We start from the raw sequence: 19,115 nt of genomic DNA, 5'->3' as shown, positions 1-19,115 counted from the left end.
ACACACACACACACACACACACACACACACACACACACACACACACACACACACACACACACACACACACACACACACACACACACAGAGTGAATGAGGCAGAGAAGTCACTGCTAGTGAACTCAGTCATTTTCAGGCCTAACTCCAGCCCATGACTAAATATAACGTTGTGGTCAGCCGCAAGAAACTCTGAGTTAAAAACAACAGTTTCCCCTATGCAGTCTGCAAATTACATAGGGTGCAGAGTAGGAGAGGAGAAAGAAAGGAGAGGAGTTAAAAGAAAAGGAACAAATGAACGAGAAAAGTCACATTAAGATGAGGAAAAAAAGCAACAAACAGAAAAACTACAAACACACAAATGGAGAATAATGACAATAATGGTACTATAATGCAAACTATAAGTTTTCATTATAAGAACAAGAAGAATAAAGACAGTAAAATTACATCAAACATTATGAGTGCAAAACCCACTTCGTTGTGCTTATCGTTAAAATTTAGTGAATTATACAGCAGAACAAATGTGATGGGAAAGATTGAAAAGAACGACAGAAGAGTGGGGGGCAGTGGTGGAGACAAGATTGGGGAAAATGAGGATACAAGAGACACAAAAACAGGCAAGAAACAAAGGAAAAATAAAAGGAAAACCAAGAAACAGATGAGAGAGAAGGACGGGGAGATGAAAGAGCAGAGAAAGTGATGGGAGCTAATTGGGAGGCCTGGCTGTATTTACTAGCCATTTTATGGAGTCATAGCAGTGTGGTAATGACACAGCACAGCGGTTTGTGTGTGTGTACTTTAGTTGTTTTTCTGCGTGTGTGTGTAGAAGGGAATGGTGTGCGTCTCAGACGGGTGGAGCGATAAAAAAAATTAGTGGCAAATCCAATTCTAGATGGGTTACTTCATGTTAATGAAGCAGTCATCTAGTCTGCAATCAAATTGTACTCTAGTCTGGTACTAGTCTCATTTCATTATGCAAGGAGATACAAAACAATCACGTTTTAGGTAAAGTGTGTAACTACACTATACAAGTGGCAGTCAGATTCAGGTCAAGTCCTTGACTTTCCTCCCACAGACAAAAAATGTTCCTAATGCGAGCCGTTATTGTGAGCTACGTTTATGATTTAAAGTTAAAGTACTTCTAGCAGAGTGAAGAAGCACATGCATAATGTTTGGTGGTGTCATTATTGTGATACGGGACGGAATCTGCAAATGTTGTCATCTTTGTGCCTAAAAATCGAGAGTAAAAACCAAAGCAATCAATGGGTGAAACTTCCAGACAGTCACAGCTGAAACACAGAGTGAGGCTGAGTGACTCCTGGCTGCAAAAAGAAGTAAGATTGTGTTGAACTCTATGAATAAACTACCCTACTCCTCACTGAATTTAATACCTCACTAAAGTTTTTATAAGAAGTTTATGACCTTTATTCCCAGTTTCAGTTCTTTTTTAACATAACATGATGTTCATTTGGTGATTCATTCTCCTATTTAGAGTCCAACAGATAATAAAGCAGAGAATGCTTTGGGATGGGTCTATTTATTGATAAGTTGTTACTCTATGAGAGTGCAGTGTCTCCAGAATCTGAAGAAATCTCTGTGTGCAAGGGACAAGGCTGAAAATCAGAACAGGACCCCTGTGATGCCTCAGGCAGCACTGCATTAAAAGATTCTGTCTGTTCTGTGATCAGACAAATCCAAATGTGAAATCTGACAGTGAGAGGGTCCATCGAACATGTCATCTCTGATGGTATTGGGTTGGATGAGTATCTATTGCATTGGCAGCTTGCACATCTGAAAAGATAACATCAGTGCTTAAAGCTATAGTGATGGACGCAGACTTAACTTAAACTTAGAAAAACCTAAGCTTAGAAAAACACATTAAGACAATAACAAAGTCAGCTTACTATCATCTCAAGAATATTTCAAGGATAAAAGATCGGATGTCTCTACAGGACCTGGAAAAACTAGTCCATGCATTCATCTTTAGTAGGCTTGATTGCTGTAACAGCATCTTTACAGGTCCACCTAAAAGAAAACCAGTCAGACAACTACAGCTCATTCAGAACTAAGACCAAAAACGTGGACCACATCAGTCCAGCTCTGAGGTCTTTACACTGGCTGCCTGTCCGTCAGAGGATAGACTTTAAAGTTCTGATGCTGGTCTATAAAGCTCTGAATGGTTTAGGACCAAAATACATCAGTGACCTCCTGACCCAGTATGAACCTTCCAGATCCCTCAGGTCATCTGGATCCTGTTTTTTATCAGTTCCCAGAGTCAGAACCAGACTCGGAGAAGCTGCATTCAGCTTTTATGCTCCATATATCTGGAACAAAGTCCCAGAAAGCCTCAGATCAGCTGAAACACTCAGTTTATTTAAATCCAGGTTGAAGACTCACCTGTTCTCAGCTGCATTTGAATAAAGCCTTTGCTTATATAACGCTTTCTTTCTTTCTTTCTTTCTTTTTTTTGAGGGAAGGCTTCGCATATTTCAGCAAGACAATGATAAACTCCATACTGCAGCTACTAGACAGCAAGACTTCAAAGTAAGAGTTCAGGCACAGAGCTGGCCTCGTTTTTCCTCAAATTAAATATATTTTCTCAGTTTGAATATTTGATACCTTTTCTATGTTCTCTTGTCAATAAAATGTGGATTTTTGAGATTTACAAATGATTGCATTCTGTTGTCAGCAACCCAACTTTTTTGAAAAAAAAAAAAGTCAACAATTGAAAGCAGGGGTTCCACAAACCAACAGATAATGTAACAGCAGGTGAGATACTACCCATCATTTGGCTCCTAATGCAGACTGTGTTTTGTGGAAACACTGCTATGTGTTGTTTCATGGGTCGTGTCACATGATAGCAGATGATAGCTGATATGATTTTTTTAGTTGGAGGACTTACTGAAGCATTTCTGTCCTACGTTTGCATTGAATATCGCCACCAATAAGTCCTTCTCTGTGATTAGTTTTCACTAACACTAGCTTAGCTCACAAAATCTCTTTAATTGTGGGGGTTTCTTTGTGCATTTTCCCACAGCTGTACTTTTATAGCATGCTTATCAAGTTACGCACAGTAGATCTGGTCGGATTATTTCTACCAAATTAGGTGTGAAATGTTAATCAGTTGAATAAACCACCATTCCTTCTTTCCAGTAGTCCCAAATAGTTCTCCTCCTCAAATAGTTAGCTCTCAAACATGCCAAGCCTCAGAGCAGTCAACTTCAAGTCAAATCGAAATTCCTGATTTTTATGGCATTAATGTGAATAAAGTCTAAGATCAGTTTAAATCTGCACTGACCGCTCTCCCAGGAACTCGAAATCTTCTGTTGTTCTTGCGGGAGCTATTTTAGCTAAGTGCTTCATTTTAGGGTAGGTTTCTCATAAGGAGATGGTTGGGGTAAAGGCTGAAAGTTAAACACACAGTGAAGAAGGTTAACGTTGAGGTCAGGAGGTCAGGGAACAAATGCTGTAACTGTCAAGTCTTGAAAGAATAGTTAAAAGGCATCGTTCGTGAATTTAACAAGTTATACATGAGTCCTCATTATGTGTGTGTACGTGTGCACGTGCATGCTGTACGTGTCTGTGTGTATTTTTACAGCTGTAGCAGAACTACTTGGCTGACCAGTCTGGGTCAGGTCATGCCACACCTGCAGCTGTGCTGAGCCAGCAGCCGACTAGCCCAGCTCAGCTAATCTCGTTGTTTTTCTTACCCCGTCACTTTCCTGCCAGTGCCAGGGCTGCTATCTGTCCATCTGTGCGTGAGTATGTGAGAGTGGAAGTAGATATGTTTATGAGAGTTAGTTTAGAAGTAATCTTTTGATAGTCCCGCCTCTTAATGTCAAGTTAATGCCTATATTTTACTCGTTTACACTTAGACACACATATACAGCATATAACTTAGCCCAACCATCATATTGGGCAGGGAGCGAAGATGACAGTTACAGTGAAAGCAAAAACTGGATTTCCAATCGCTGGCGTTTTAAAGTAAAAAGCTTTAAGACCTTATACTGGTTTCCAGGGGCTGCTTTTCCACTATCGTTTACATGTCCAACTTTTACCTTTAAATGTACCAGAAAACAGGAACCCTCCAATTACCTGTGTGAACGTGTGTGCGTGCTCAGAGACACACATACCAAAATAACAGTCACGGCCACACATCAGGTCTGGGTGTGGTGCTCTATGTGGGTATGACTTTAATAAAGGAGGAATTTTGTTTTGAAAAGAAAGATTTTTCACTGACCTGCCAACTTCTTTACACTTGGGTTACCAGCGTTAAAGCCCCCCAACATACCTCTACAAAGTGATGGATGTGTGGAGGAACTGGGTGACAGTGCAGCCATGAGGAAGTTATAGAAGACTGCCTCAAAGGTCCCTTATGCATTTTATCTGGATTTGATCTTGCACACTGTACTGAACCGCCACTTATTTCCTTATATATTTTTTATTTTAATTTTGAAGGGGTCTTAAGCAAAGGTCTTTCAATGTTTTTCACTGGTTGATCTTTGAGTCATTTTCAGTCCTTGTACCTGTTCATTTTCAGAGGATTTTGTTTTTTGTTAAATCGCTTAACACTGATTTATGACTTTTACCCTTCAAACAATCAAACAAACAATTTAGCAATTTACCTCGAGGGCCAGTGTCCTGCAGGGTTTAGATCTCACCCTGGGCCAACACACCTGAATTAAATGATTATTTCATTACCAGGCCTCTAGAGAACTTCAAGACATGTTGAGGAGGTTATTTAGCCATTTAAATCAGCTGTGATGGATGAGGGACTCATCCAAAACCTGCCCTTGAGGCCTGGAGTTGGACACCCCTGGACACTGAGTGGAGCCTCCGTCGAGGTTTGGAACTGCATTTCAGCTAGTTATGTTGGAGATGCAATACCATCTGGAAACCAGCTACTTCTGAAATTGTTGTTGGGCACTAAGCGTTTATGTATAGGGAGTGTAGAGTGGTTTGTTTCAGCTTTTTTGCTTACAACAGCTGCCTGAAATCAGTGAGAATGAACTCAAGAAGTAAACCTGTCCGAACTAAAACTATTGGCTGAAAGATACTTGTGTGGTGTGCTGCCACTACCGCTGACTAATTTTGAACAGAAACAGATCATACATTATGAGAAATCGAATAGTTTTCCATAAATTAAACATGGAGCATATTGTTAGAAAGGAAATTAGAGAAGAAGAAAACAGATCTGATTGCCATTATAACTGAAAATTATACAGTGATCTATTTATAAGCACCAACTATTGTTACAAACAAAACCCAAAGCGTCACATAGATTCCAGTTAACCTGCCAAATCTACAGCATGCTTTAGAATGAGAAAAATCATCCCTGACTAGTAAACTGCCATGCCTACCAGGCTGTTTCAATCGCATATGCCGTGCGCGTCTCCCGTCCCTCCTGTCGGCTGATGTTCTTGGCGGCCTCCACTACCTCCTGTGTGGTCTGGTAGTCCTTCAGAGACCACTCGTGAACAGCTACCTCACCATACTGCAGAATACCAACCTAAATATGGACACGCGAGGGCAAACACACGTACAGAAACACACAAGCATTTCAACAATGCCACATGTTATTGGTTGTGCCGGCACATAATTGTGGAAAGCAACATCTGAGACTTTTGTTTCTGGGTTGAACTATCTCCTTAAGTACCAGTCCTGTTCTTAAAGCAAACAGTGCACTTGGGGGATTTCTGAATTCATTCAAAAACCAGAGGTATTTCCTCTTCACCTCACATTGCCTGCTACCCCTTACCCCCCACCTCCCCTTTTCATTACTCAGTTCTCCTTTCACTCTTCTAGTTGCTTTGCTTTGAATAATGTCACTAGAAACCTCACTTCCCCTCCCCAACTCATGCAGATACACACACACACACACACACACACACACACACACACACACACACACACACACACACACACACACACCATCACCAAAACCCCCAGCTCCCATTCCCCTTCAACCTCAAGTGAGCTGGGCTCATGTCCCTTTACATTACTCCAACTATTCTTCTGGACATATTTGCCAAACTGGTTCCTAATACGTCCCTGTCAGCATGTTTTCATTCAAGGGACTAGCTTGTCTTACTGCTCTGGGCTGCAGCTAAGGGGTTCCAGATATTTAAGTGGGAGACTCACTCAAATTTAAACCCACAAGTTTCCATTACTAGTGTAAATAATATTTATCCGCTGTGCAAATACACACTGAATTGGAGTTTTACCTGCATCTGGTCTGAGCTGATGTGGAACTTGCTGAGGATGTTACTGAGGAAGTTTTGGACCTCGTACCAGGGGTAGATGCTGTTGGAGCCATCCAGCACGATCACGATGTCCATGTACGTCGAGCACCCTGCCAGATATGGACGTTTAGAAATGTTTGGTTGATTGAAGCAGGTCTGCAACATGTGTCTTTGCCGCACTTTGTGGGTTTTTTGTGTTTGTGAGTGTGTTTGTGTAAGTATAGTTACTTTGTGCTGTTGGAGCGATTGTCTCTCTTGGTTCTAGGTCATCGCTGACTGAGGCACAGATGCCAGTGCTGAACATAGATGTACCACACTCTTGTGACCACAGTGGAGCACATGCCTGCAAAACAGATGCACACACACACACACACACACACACACACACACACACACACACAGACACACACACACACACACACAAGCATCTGTTTTACAGGTGAATTTCACAAGTAGCTGTAATTAATTTGAACAGAGTTTATTCTTTTTCACTGTTTGTTTTACGTGCACAAGATGTGTATCAAAGAGTTTAAAACATGGAAATGCGCACACAAACATACCCACAAACACACACAAAAACGCACAAAACGATAACAATTAAATCAGTGCAGATAGGGAACAAAAAGAAAACAAGTCACAAGAGGGAATAAGTCATGGAAAAACTACAATAGTGTGGTTTGGAGGACAGGAGAAGGAGGGAGACTACTGTCGACATGCTGGCAGTCACAGTTGTCATGAGCGGTTTCACAGAGCTGGAGCACAAGACCAGTATGAGCGATTTAAACTTGATTGTGCTAAATGTAGGGAGGGTGAGTAAGGAGGTTGGGGAGGGGGCACCCTATAAAAAATATTTCTGCCTTCAAAGCGCGCCATTTATTTGGCTTTCCATACCAAGAGGAAAGAACAGGGGCGAGTGCAGAGACAAGAGATAAAAAAGAAGCTAGCAGAAAGACAAAAGAAGGAGACTGAAAGTGGGGTGAAGTGGGGGTAGAATGAGAGAAAGAGAAACATCCTGGTTTTTCTTGCCCTGTCATTATGGAAGGGTTTCTCCTCAGGCACACAGACAGGCAGAGAAGAAAGGATGGAGAGAGAGGGATGGGAGGAAACGATGGAGGGAGAAGATGGAGAAAAGCGAAAGAGGTGCTATGGCTTTTGGTAGGTCTGTCATTAACAAAGGGCCGGAGACGCATTCCGATCCTGTTATAGACCTGACCACTGGGGTTAAGATAAACACACACACACATGCCCGCACACATGCCTGTGCACACGCGCACACAAAAAACCCGCCTAAGCTGGCTAGCGTTTTTTGAACTGTACACGACTCCACGCCCGAAGAAGCAGTAAAAAAACCTGGCAGACACCAAAACACGCAAGCACACTTGCCCAACATACACACAGAGTTACACAAAGAAGGCATGTAACACAAACTGCTGTCTCCTCGCTAAGGCAATAAGTGTGTGGGTCTGCAAGCCAGAAGCCTCAGAAGTGCAGAAATTAGGATAAATGAGTGAGTAAGATTTCAAGAAGTTTGTCTAAAAGCTAAAGTCTTAAACCTAAACTCGAGTTAGATTCTGTCCATAAACGTTGCTTTGCACTTGACTTCATCAGCTTGACTTTGAATCATTCATGTCTGGTTATTGTGTCAGTAACTACAAGCTCTGTAAGTTCTCACATTGATTAGAGTCATGGTAAAAAGAAAATACACCCTCCTTAAATTCTAAGGTTTTACCTATCAGGACATAAAATAAATTATGTGGTCCTCACGAGGTTCGATTAAACTATTTAAATACAACCTACACTGACAACCAGCCCACTGACATACTGCAGTTATTGACTATTGACCAGTGGCTCCAAAACCAGATCAAATCATGAGCTCTCCACCACTGTGCTTGACAGTATGTGTGAGGTGTTTGCACTTATATGCTGTGCTTGGTTTTCACCAAACATGGTGCTGAGACTTATGACCAAACAGTTCCACTTTGATCTCATCTGTTAAATAGACATTACTCTAGAAGTCTTGTGGTTAGCTACTTTCCTGTGTAACACGCTGATTGAGGCCTGTACTGTCTAAGATGTGGCGCTGGGGTTTTTTGCAGTTTCTCTGAGCATTGTAGAGTTTGACTTTGAAGTGAATTTTCTGTGACTTGCACTCCTGGGAAGATTGGTAACTGTCTTGAATGTTTTCCACTTGTTTGGAAATGGGTTTAAAACACCTTCCCAGACTATGTAAATGTGCAAATGCATGTCCAAAATTAAAGAAAAGAAAGAGGAGGATCAGTGAACCGCTTGTGGTCAAATCTAAATTCAACTAAAAACACTCGAAGGGAGCGAATTCATCAGAATTCTGTTGAACAAACTCAACCTGGTCTGACCACATCCCTTCAGGCTCCCACCCATCAACCCACTGCCCATGTAGGAAAAATAAAAAGCCCCGTTTTCCAGTGTTGATGCCACATACCAGGAAGCCATCAGGTAAAGTTGGTGTGAGGGTCATTCCCAAGTGAGAATTCCTCAGATTTTTAGAAACGTTCTGGAGAGCCGTCTCACCTGAGTGAGACAAACATCTTAGCTTTGAAGTAACAAATCCAAACATGAATTGAGGATTTTTTTCCTGCATATTTTCTTCAACTCATAGTTTCTCTCACCTAGATTCACTTTATTGCAGCTTGAGTTCTTCTCCTGTCCCACGCTGCATTTGTACACATCTCCTTTCCTGTTGTTGGGCGGCCCGTCCCAGGGAGCACCAACCAGCATCCTTTATGGAGTAATTCATTCATCATCAAAATGTCATCCATCGCCCGCTTTGTGTACATGTTATGACAGTTTATTTATGACTGTGTGGTTCCATTAGATTATATCTGACTGCCTCCCTCACAGACTTACGATTTCTCTCCATCTGCTTCATGCTGCAAGACGGAGAAGCCGAACAGCGCGTCCTCTGGACCGGTGAATATGCGCGGGTGCTTTACATCTATGTTGAAACACTGACAAAGCTCTGGAAGACATGACAAAGAACATTTTAAACACCGATGACAAAAACAGACAACAAAACAGTGCTCACTTAACTGAATTTTGTTCAATTAAATAATACAACCACAAAAAAAAAGTGGCATGCTCCAATAAATCAACTGAATCAAGCTGAAAAAAACAAACAAACACTTTAATGGGTAACATTAAAACTACAAACAGATAATGCTAATCCTCTCGTTCAGAGTCATTGGGGACAAGGCATTGCTAACAAAATCCCCATGAAATGTTGCAGATCCCAGTCTGATTGAGCAGCAACAGGACTGCCAGCTGCCAATATCTGGGTACCAGACATCACAGGACAAGATCGAATGTTACCGCCCCAGTAAAACTTCTTCTGGCAGGAGGAAACCCCTCTACCCTACATTTTCCTGTGTCATGTGTTATGGCTGAGTGATGTGTATAAAGCGTGGAAGATGGGTTTTTTTCTCTTAAAGATTCACGTAAAAAAATTATAGGGGGGAAGCTGTGCATTCAAAGAAAAGTTTGAAGTTTAGATTTTAAATATTAAACTAACCCGTTAGTTAGGTGGTTGATTTAGTATACAAACTGTAACTGGGGAAAATGCTGGAATTGTAATGGTATTAAAACCATAACTTTTAAAGCATCCATCCATCCTCTTCCACTTGGAGCTGTAGCGTATCACTGTTATAGGGTGAGAGGTGGGGTACAGCCAATCTGTTGCAGGGCTAACACAATGGACAGGCAGCTATTCATGCTCACTTTCACCTTTTTAGCCAATTTGGAATAATCAGTTGCTCTTAAAGCCTGGCGTGCATGTTGGACTGTGGGAGAAAGCTGGAGTACCCAGAGAGAACTTCCACAGACACAAGGAGAACATTCAAACTCCTGGCCTGGATTCAAACCCACAACCTTATCGACATGGTAGTACAAATATAAATCATTCCATCTACCTCTCCAACTTATGCTTTTTTATTTATTCGTCTGTTCATGGAGCACTAAAGTTAATGCACTTACATAAACTTTATTCATAAGCTGTCAAAGGCCAGTGAAAAACTTGGACAACTGTGTGCACTATGTGTAGTTAGAGCTGCAGTGAAGAGTAAGATTATTATTTCATGTCTTGGCCTTGGAGAAGAGAATTAGAGGGGACAGGGGGTGGCGGGTAGGGGGGTGTCAAAAAGATGGATAAACAAAGTGACCAAAGGCCGTCTCTGAGGAAAAAGAGAGTTCAGTCTAAGGGGAAAGAGGGAGACGAGAGGGAAGAGAAGAAGCAAAGCAAAGAAGGGTGTGGGTTAGAAAAACTCTTAAATATAGTGAGCTCCCTGTTATGACACACAAGCCTGCCCTTCATACTTACAGGGAGAAGCGAGGGAGACACAGTGAGATGGTAGCTCACTGACTTGTTTACATCTGTAAGTAAGCTGAAGCATGTTTGAGCTGCTCGGTGCTGATGATCAGAGCTAAACTAAATGAATAAAGATTTAGGAGTCAAAGAGCCTGAAAATAAATAACACAGATGTTTCAGCATCCATTTGAACCTTTTTAAAAGGGAAACATTAAAAAAGATCGAACTAGGTGCAGCAGAAAAACAGACCCTGGACTGTTAATTTGTACACATTTATTCCTCATAAGCACCTGACACATAAGTGACCCACAGCTAATCGACTTGCAGTCTGGGGACCCGGGTGTGTTATGCTAGGTGCAGCAAATGTAGATGAGATGAAGAAGAGACCACAGAGCTCATAGCTCACTTCTAGCACCACACCCTCACATTGTTTTTCAGTGTCAGACTTGTAATCTTCAGTGCCAACAGATGCCAGCATAAGCACTGTGTTGGAGGAAGGACTCGCATCATCTACTTAAATACAGCTACTTATACTTTTTATTAGTCCTTTATTTATCTAGGTAAATAATCTCATTGAGATTAAAAATCTCATTTCCAAGAGAGACCTCATGGCAGTAGAAGTCTATACACTGCAGTCTATACACTGTAGTCTACACTTATACTACTTTGTAAGCACAACGTCCTGCGTTGAAAATGTAAAAACATTTTTAAAGCAAATTATTTAAAATGGAAAGATCGCATCTTGGGATTTTTATACTACCCTTGTTCAAAAAGAGAGAGCACACACGTCATTTTAGGATGCTATTAAATAGCTTAATTAAATAAAGCAAAGAAACCAAAGATTAGTAGGAGTGGTTGTCAGCAGATTAGTGTATATGGAGGGTAAGTGTACGAGTGAGTGCAAGAGAGGAGCAGAAAAAGAGCCCCCACGAAGGTCTGGCAGGGCTGCTTTAGACGGCCCTGAGCCTGCTCAGGTATGTTACATCCCAAATTGGGTCTGCTCCATCCACCAGTTACCCGGAAGAGATAGACAAAGGCAACAAAGAAAACAAGGTCAGCCCTGTGGCCGTCACAGTAGAAGCAGAATTTAGCTGTTGTGAGCAACTTCATGTCCAACTGCAAGTTATATTTGTTTCATTCATAACAGAACAGCCAGTATCATCATTTACTGCGAGTATTGAGTATCTAGCTGTCACATAGTGAGGGAGAAAGGGCAACGGTTACCTTTGAGATGTAGTGGAGGACAGGAAGTACTGGAGAAGTCATGAAAAAACTCACAAATGCCTAAATTTGTGTTTAAATGGTGGAAGCCAGGCTTTCTGCACTTTTCTTCATTCAGCCTGTGTTTAGTGGTGACTCGAACAAAATTCTGTCACGGATCCAAATTTTGGTGACTCTTAAGTTACACTGTGCAAGGAGTATTTAAGTTGTAGCTGAGGTAATGCTTTAGTGAGGTTGGTGTATTTTTTTTGGGTTTCTGTCAACTTGAAATTAGAGCCTGGTCCCTTAACTTGGTATTTTTAAAGCACCCAAGTTAAGCTTCACGTATTATGCTTTGTGTTGGGTTGATCTGGTTGACTTATTATTTAATAATTCAATCATGCATTACCAATCGACGTAATATAACTAAGCTGTTCCAGCATTTCTCTTTTTTCAGTGTACATACAGGTGACATACGCTGAACGTGACATGTGAACCAATCCAATTTATCTGAGATTTATCTGATTTTGGCTTCATCTTTTGCATTTCAAGCTACATGTAGCAGATAGCAGGTTGTTTCCAAACACCCATAAATAGACTGAGTATGTAATGGACAATACAAGTTAAAGAAAATGTTGTCAAGCAAACATTTAAGCAGATATATATGTATTTCCTGTTTCCACTGAAGTGGTTGAAAGTAGCTTACAGGATATGAGCCAGCTGGTATTTCTTGCCTACACAGTTCCCCATAGATTAAAGAGAGTCATCGTGTATTATTTTCAGTTCAGACTGAGACAGCTCTGCAGCTCTCAACAGTCGGTATTTAACTTGTCCCACTTGTGTGTCTACTGTATGTTATTTGTAGGGTGTGTTGGATGTGGTTGCTAAAATGGGCTTTCAGAATGGCTTCAGTTTACTGAGCAGTTTAGCAACATCTACAGTTCCTTCCTAACAGTTCTGTAACTTCTCCAGTACTCCCAGACTGGGAAGCAGACCAAAACACTGGTGGCATGATTATGAAACAGCTGCTTACACACTTGTGTCCAGGTACTTTCCCACAACTAAACACAGACAGTCACAATTCTGTGCAAAAGTCTTGCCTCACTCCTCAATTATTTATACTTTGCTTCTAAGGAGCCACAGTTTCCTAAAGTTTTTAAAATGGTGTTGAGCAATAGTTCTCCGAGCTTTCTGAAGGTCTTTCAAAGCTTTTCTTTGGACATTGGCTGCTTTTTCACTCATTTTTAGTCAGGTTCTTGTCTCTAACAATTTTTCAGAAGAATATTTGTTTGTTTGCTTTTAAAACACTTGACATGACCTATAAATCGTTCAGGTTAACCCAAAGGATAAACCAGTGTTGTCTCAACACATAACGGACAATTTAGCAAAGCGGTCATTTAAAACTGTATCTTTAGGCACTTTATTGCAAAGAGTCTGTATGAACAAGCATTATTTGTTTCCATTTTTTTACTCGAATCAATGAAAAATGTAAGATAAGCCAGGTCTGACGGGCATAAAATGATATGTTTGTACCAGCAAAATGATTCCCGAGTGCTATTAGCTCAAAACTTGTTTTTGTGTCAGCGTAGTGTCATAGTGCCACAGCATTATCTTAAAGCCAGCAAAGACACATGACTGAAGCCTCATCAGAGTTGGTCTCAGTTGAAGACACGGCTGTGTTTTACCAAATTACACAAGAAATGGAAGAAAAATCAGTGGCAACAGGTCTGATGGAGTGATCATCCAAATTTGAAATTTATTGTTAAAATTCTCATCAGTGTGTATGGAGAAGGTCAGAGGCGAGGTTTTTGCATTTGCCGCATTTCAGAGAGTAGGGCTGGAGATCTTGAAACTGATGGAATTATGAACACAGAAAAGTACCATCAGATTTTTATCCACCACACATTACCATCTGGAAAGCATCTGATAGACAGAAGCCTGATTTTCCAGCATGAAAATGATCCCAATCACATTGCCAATGGAGTAAAAGCATACCTGGATAGAAAACCTCATAAAGGAGCACTGTGAGTCATGGACTGGCCTCCCCAGAGCCCAGACCTCAACATCAGTGAAGCAGTGATCATCTTGATGGAAAACAGAACAAAAGCTTTGAATGACATGAAAGCTGCCTGAGAGAGCGCAGGCTGTGGAAACAATAAAGGTGCTCATATCAAATATTGACCTTCAAACTCATTAGAATTTGACAAACTTCATTTGTGCCTTACACACTGTATTTCCATGTATTCTTGCACATATTTCAATAAATCGCTGCACGTATTTCTCAGTTTCCCAGCAAAATATAAAGAAACGAGGGGCGAATCAAGACTTTTGCACAGGATTGTACCTCCGCCAAGCCAATCAGATTGGGATTCCACTTGGTTTAGAGAATGAAACTAGATATGTTCAGTGTTTCTTTTCCGTCCCTGCTCATGCTTTTCTCACACACTGTAGTTTCTACTACCTGCTTCTTCACTTTTCTCTACAGATTGTCTTTCTTGTAACATGACTGCATTGTCACACACATTTCGTCTGGTTTTATCTACATAGACGTACTCACCACATACACCTACAAAGATGGAGGCTTTCAGACATGGCAACAGCAGATATTCTGGTGTAGATTAAGTTATGTCAATAAATTATTACACGCAGAGACTTTTTGTCTGTCACCACTTTGAGTTTGACTTTATTGGTTGTAATTTACCTTGACAACAACTGCATGAGAACAGCACAGTGACGCAGTGGTTAACCTGTCACCTCACAGTAAGAAGGGTTCGGGTTCAAACCTGCTGCCAACGGGTTCCCTTGATTTTATCATTTTAATGTTCTTCTTGTAGCTTTCTGGGCTCCCTCCAATGTCCATGAAAGCTAAATTGTTTGTGTTTTCTAAACTGGCCATAAACTACATTGGCCCTGTGATTGATTCTGACCCTATAATAGCCATGAGGGGAAGATAAATGTGGTTGTAAAAAGACTCCTGACTTGGCCTTTGCAAGCACTTTGCTGCTGAGCTTATAGTCTCACTCTTTTTCTCTTTTTTTAAATACAAAATGATGGGCATTTTACAAAAGTCGGTCATACTATGGTTCACTAAGCAGGTTTCTGTTGATTAAAAGATGGAGGGAAGGTGAGATGAGACAATTCACCAACATGACCCTAACAGGTAACACAAACCTAACCTGCTGAGCTCACTGTACCACAAAAAATTCAGAGACTTATACTGGATGTTTCGATGCATGCTTAATCATCCAGGTAGGTAAATCCCGAAACGTTTCGTCTCTTGGATGAGTGACAAAACATTTCTCCCACTGAAAACGCTATGTCCAGATGAACAGAATCAGCTTTTGGGGAAATACTGAATGTTGGAACAACAGAAGGCTGATTATTGGCCCGTACAAATAAACGTGCAATTTAATTCGATTCAGTGTAGCTCCAAATCACAACAACAGTTCCCTCAAGCTGCTCTACAGTGTAGAGTAACGGTCCTACAACATTAGAGAGAAAATCCCAACAGTAAGATGACCAGCTTACACATAATTTTTCCAACTGCACCAAACAACAACCAATTTTTAGATCAACTGATCAATTAGTTCATCATTAAGTATTAATAGCATTGCAGTGATGTTAATAAAATGTAATTATTTATAATTAGGTCTTCTGGTTACACATTTACAGTTGATTGAGTGAGATATAAATGATGTAATAAAAAAGTCTATTATACTAACTATGTTATTCTAAAAGTGTTTATATTTAGTCGTCTATACTGGAAGAACCAATGAGCATTGTCTCAAACACTGCCTCACAGAGCTGCTGGCATGGTTGTAGACCCTTAAGCCTTGTTTCTGCTGATTTTGCACATCAGCGCAAGCTTCCAGTATTTCTTTATCCAAGCCTCCAGTGACTAAGATGAGCCTCATGCATCTATCCAGTTCTACACAGATGTTTTAACAGGCTTCAGCATTGGGGATCTGCGTAGGCAGCAGTATAATAATTCTGCAGTCTTTATTTCCCTTGCCAGAGAAAGAAAATCCATTTTCCCAGGCTTTTTGCAATTAGCTATTCTTTCAGATTGACACCCAGCACCTGTCTTACACACTGCAGTAAACTGTTTCTCTCTTTTCTTGAGACAATGTCACCCACACTCCAACTCCAGATTTCTTCCCACATCAAAGCAGGGATCTGATAACAGCTCCTGCTACTGATGTTCTCTTTTATCCTCGTGTTTAGCTCATTCTCTCATGAGCCTTAAATTGCTCATTTTATTTATTTTTTGCCCACTGTGCTATAAAATGAGCAGACACACACGCTATAAATGCACCACAAGGACAAATCTCCCGTCTCAACCCCTGCAGCTTCCAGAAAACTATACCATCATTCCCTGTTTTCCCTGTCCTGCCATCCCTCCTCTGGTTGTATTTTCATCTTGGTTTATATATGACACTTTACCACAAGCTGTCTGACCACCCATTGCCATGACAACTGCCGGCAAACATTTATCAAGCCAAACTAAGTCCAGATTCTCTCAACCACACGCTCAGCTCTGGGCGCTACTGCTGCTTGATGTGAATAGTTGCGATTGTGTAGTACAGTATATGTATGTGCATGTGTGTGCACATGTCGGGCAAAAGGAATGGAACTTAGCACTATAGTGTTTGGGGGACTACAAAGACATGCCAGCATTTAGAGCATTAACTAAAGACAATGATGTATATCCCTGTCCTCTTTAATTTACACGTCTGACTTACAGCACCTCTGTGAAATGTCCTCGAGCAGAGATGTCTTATTCAGTCTGTTTCTGTCATCTGTATTGAAGTGACTCATAATGTTCCTCCACTCATTCTCCCTCCTTCACCTCTTCTTACACCCTTCCACAGATTTTCTCTCCATTATCTCCATCGTGTTCTGTTCTCATCTCTGTCACCCTCTCGTGGGGAATGGGGGTGGACGAATAAGAGGGGGAGTAGGAATGAAAGTCAGCGAATTATGGGAGAGTAAAAGAAAACACGCAAGAAGATAGCTGGGAGAATAATAGCAAGAATTTATGAATGAGCAGTGAAACAGAGTGAAATATGCACACACACACACACACACACACACACACACACACACACACACATGCAAACACACCTGTGTTTGACATCTCAGTAAAAGCATAGCAGAGTGTAACAGACATGAGATGCCTGCTGACCACATCAGGGGAGTTCTGCTGAAGCCATTAACATTACACACATACTCACTCACCTACATGCTCCTGTGTGAGACATGCTTAGGCTTACAAACTCACACGCAGGGACGAGCGTAAACACTAAGCTATACTGCACGAATTAAAATAGAGGCTACATGGTTAAAAAGGTGAAAAAACGTCGGCTTGTTCATGCTTTATTGAAACGTGTAATGGAGTGTAATGTGTAAAACCACACCACAGGCTGCTGGTGTTTCTATGAAGGGTATATGTGTGTAAAGCGTGAAACATTCGTACCCGATGCATTCCTCATTCATTCCTTGGGGTCTGAACAAGGGTGAAAATGGGCAGCGTGGATAATCACGCCACAAATTGCCACAAATGACCACAAATGGCAACATTTCCTTCTATAGATTAACCTCAGCGACTGTGTGTGATTTGACACAGGTACAGATTTAACATGCCTTGCAAAACATAATCTCAACGCCTATTGATCTAATTTTGCATCGTTGGTTGCATGGCGTAGGGCAGCAGTTAACCACTGCTTATCAGCTGCATCAGTATGCAGACAACAATGGCCTTTTTCTTCACTTTCTTTCTGGTGGGTGGGAACGTCTCGGTTTGTTGTGTGGCACAGCGAACATGAGTACTGAAGGGGAGCTGATGTTCATGCTCCATGAAGAAACACACATGGCACAGGCACCCTATTAGGGGAACTTTAGACATCAAGTCTAAGAGATGGCTGATATGGCCGGTGAGGTCGTGTTACACAGCTGCCAGGGTTTGTATGTGTCAGCTATAAGCGGATATGAACCGGTAACCTTTTGGCTCTGAGTACACGTATATCTGATGGTAGCTGGAGACCTCCAACAAAAATGAAATATGTCCTCAGTTCAAACATATGTGATAGATTTACTAAAGGATCTGACTTTGAACCAAGAACTGGTACTCTTTAGGCACAGCTTCCTTTACCTTTGATTTATTTGGCAAATGGAGTGTGTCCAGGTGTTTTAAGATGCCCGCTTTCCTTATTTAAGCATAAAATCATCTGAGGAATGTCTTCATGGTCAGTAGTTTACTGTCACACAGTGTTAAGTGGGCCTCAGGGAGGCTGCCACACCATCACTGGCACATGCTGTCTTTTAAAGTTGAGGGAGGTTAATCACCAGTAAAAGAGTGCTGAGTGAGAGGTAAGGAACTGGGCAGTGGAGCGACACCAGAGCCTTATTTTACACAGAGATGAATATACTTAGATTTGTGTTCACAGCGTTGAGTTAACTGAATGAATAACTTCACCTTATTTTAAACTGTCCTTCAGTTTTGTTTGGCTTTTTAAAGAAATGTAACAGTTTTTTTTTAAGGTCTGAAATATAGGCTGAGATGTTGCTCTTACCTTTAAGGAGGAGGATAAACTCCAGGCACAACAGGTATTTACGCAGCTCCATTTATGAATCCGAATGAAAGAAGTCTCTCTTTAATGTTTTTTTTCCCCTTTTCCCTCGTTTACTAGGTGGAAATGAGGAGCGTCGTTGCCCACCGCACACATACACAGACACGCTTGTTTTCAGCTTTTTCTCTTTCCAAGAGATGCGTAAAAGTCGGCCAAACTGTGCCGCGGTGGCATGCCACGTGCGTGAATGGGGTTCAACTTCAGGAGCTTAAATACTGATTCAACGAATAAAACGAAATATCTGGCTATGATTTTCTTCTTTTTCTCGTCTTATGTTAAAGTGAGCGAAAACGTCTTAAAAATGTAAAAATGAAAAATCAACTTTGTGACGTCTCAGTGACCCATGGCGTGACAATAACTGCACCTGTCCCATCCAACAAGAGGCCGCAGTTCCGACTCATTAAACCATTACAAATGTGTAACGCCTTCACAAACAGGCAGGCAGCAGCTTTATCCCTCCAGACTCCGGAGCGCGTCTTTGAAGCTCAAACTCCTCTGACAGAAACTCCGCTCATCAGTCCCAAAGTCTTAGGAGCGCTGTCGTGAGCGGTATCTTTGACAGCACGTTATCCATGATCCACTCCGCTTATTTCTCTTATTTTAGGCTCCCCTGTTTCTCTGTCCATGTAAATATGTGTCTCTAGTAACGGATTTCTCTCACGTTGAAATGAAAGAGTGCATTTATCCTCACAGCTCCCCTCCCTCCATCCA

General features: G+C 41.3%; 1 protein-coding gene across 1 annotated transcript in view; it reads right to left on the bottom strand.

The window, feature by feature from the left end:
• The window catches only part of itga10 (integrin, alpha 10), a 30,366-nt gene extending 11,251 nt beyond the window's left edge, over positions 1-19,115 (bottom strand). Inside the window, exons 1-7 of the mRNA XM_005732072.1 lie at positions 18,348-19,115; positions 9,123-9,234; positions 8,885-8,994; positions 8,698-8,786; positions 6,468-6,582; positions 6,222-6,349; positions 5,358-5,506 (exon numbers count right to left, since the gene is read on the bottom strand). Coding sequence (XP_005732129.1) covers positions 5,358-5,506; positions 6,222-6,349; positions 6,468-6,582; positions 8,698-8,786; positions 8,885-8,994; positions 9,123-9,234; positions 18,348-18,399 — 755 coding nt within the window. The 5' untranslated portion in view covers positions 18,400-19,115. The remainder of the gene's footprint in view (positions 1-5,357; positions 5,507-6,221; positions 6,350-6,467; positions 6,583-8,697; positions 8,787-8,884; positions 8,995-9,122; positions 9,235-18,347) is intronic.

This window comes from Pundamilia nyererei, unplaced genomic scaffold (genome assembly GCF_000239375.1).
Source record: "Pundamilia nyererei isolate P.nyererei 1_Seehausen unplaced genomic scaffold, PunNye1.0 scaffold00045, whole genome shotgun sequence".
In the NCBI taxonomy this organism is placed as follows: domain Eukaryota; kingdom Metazoa; phylum Chordata; class Actinopteri; order Cichliformes; family Cichlidae; genus Pundamilia; species Pundamilia nyererei.
Note: the sequence above shows the minus strand (reverse complement) of the source record. Positions and strands in the feature narration are given on the sequence as shown.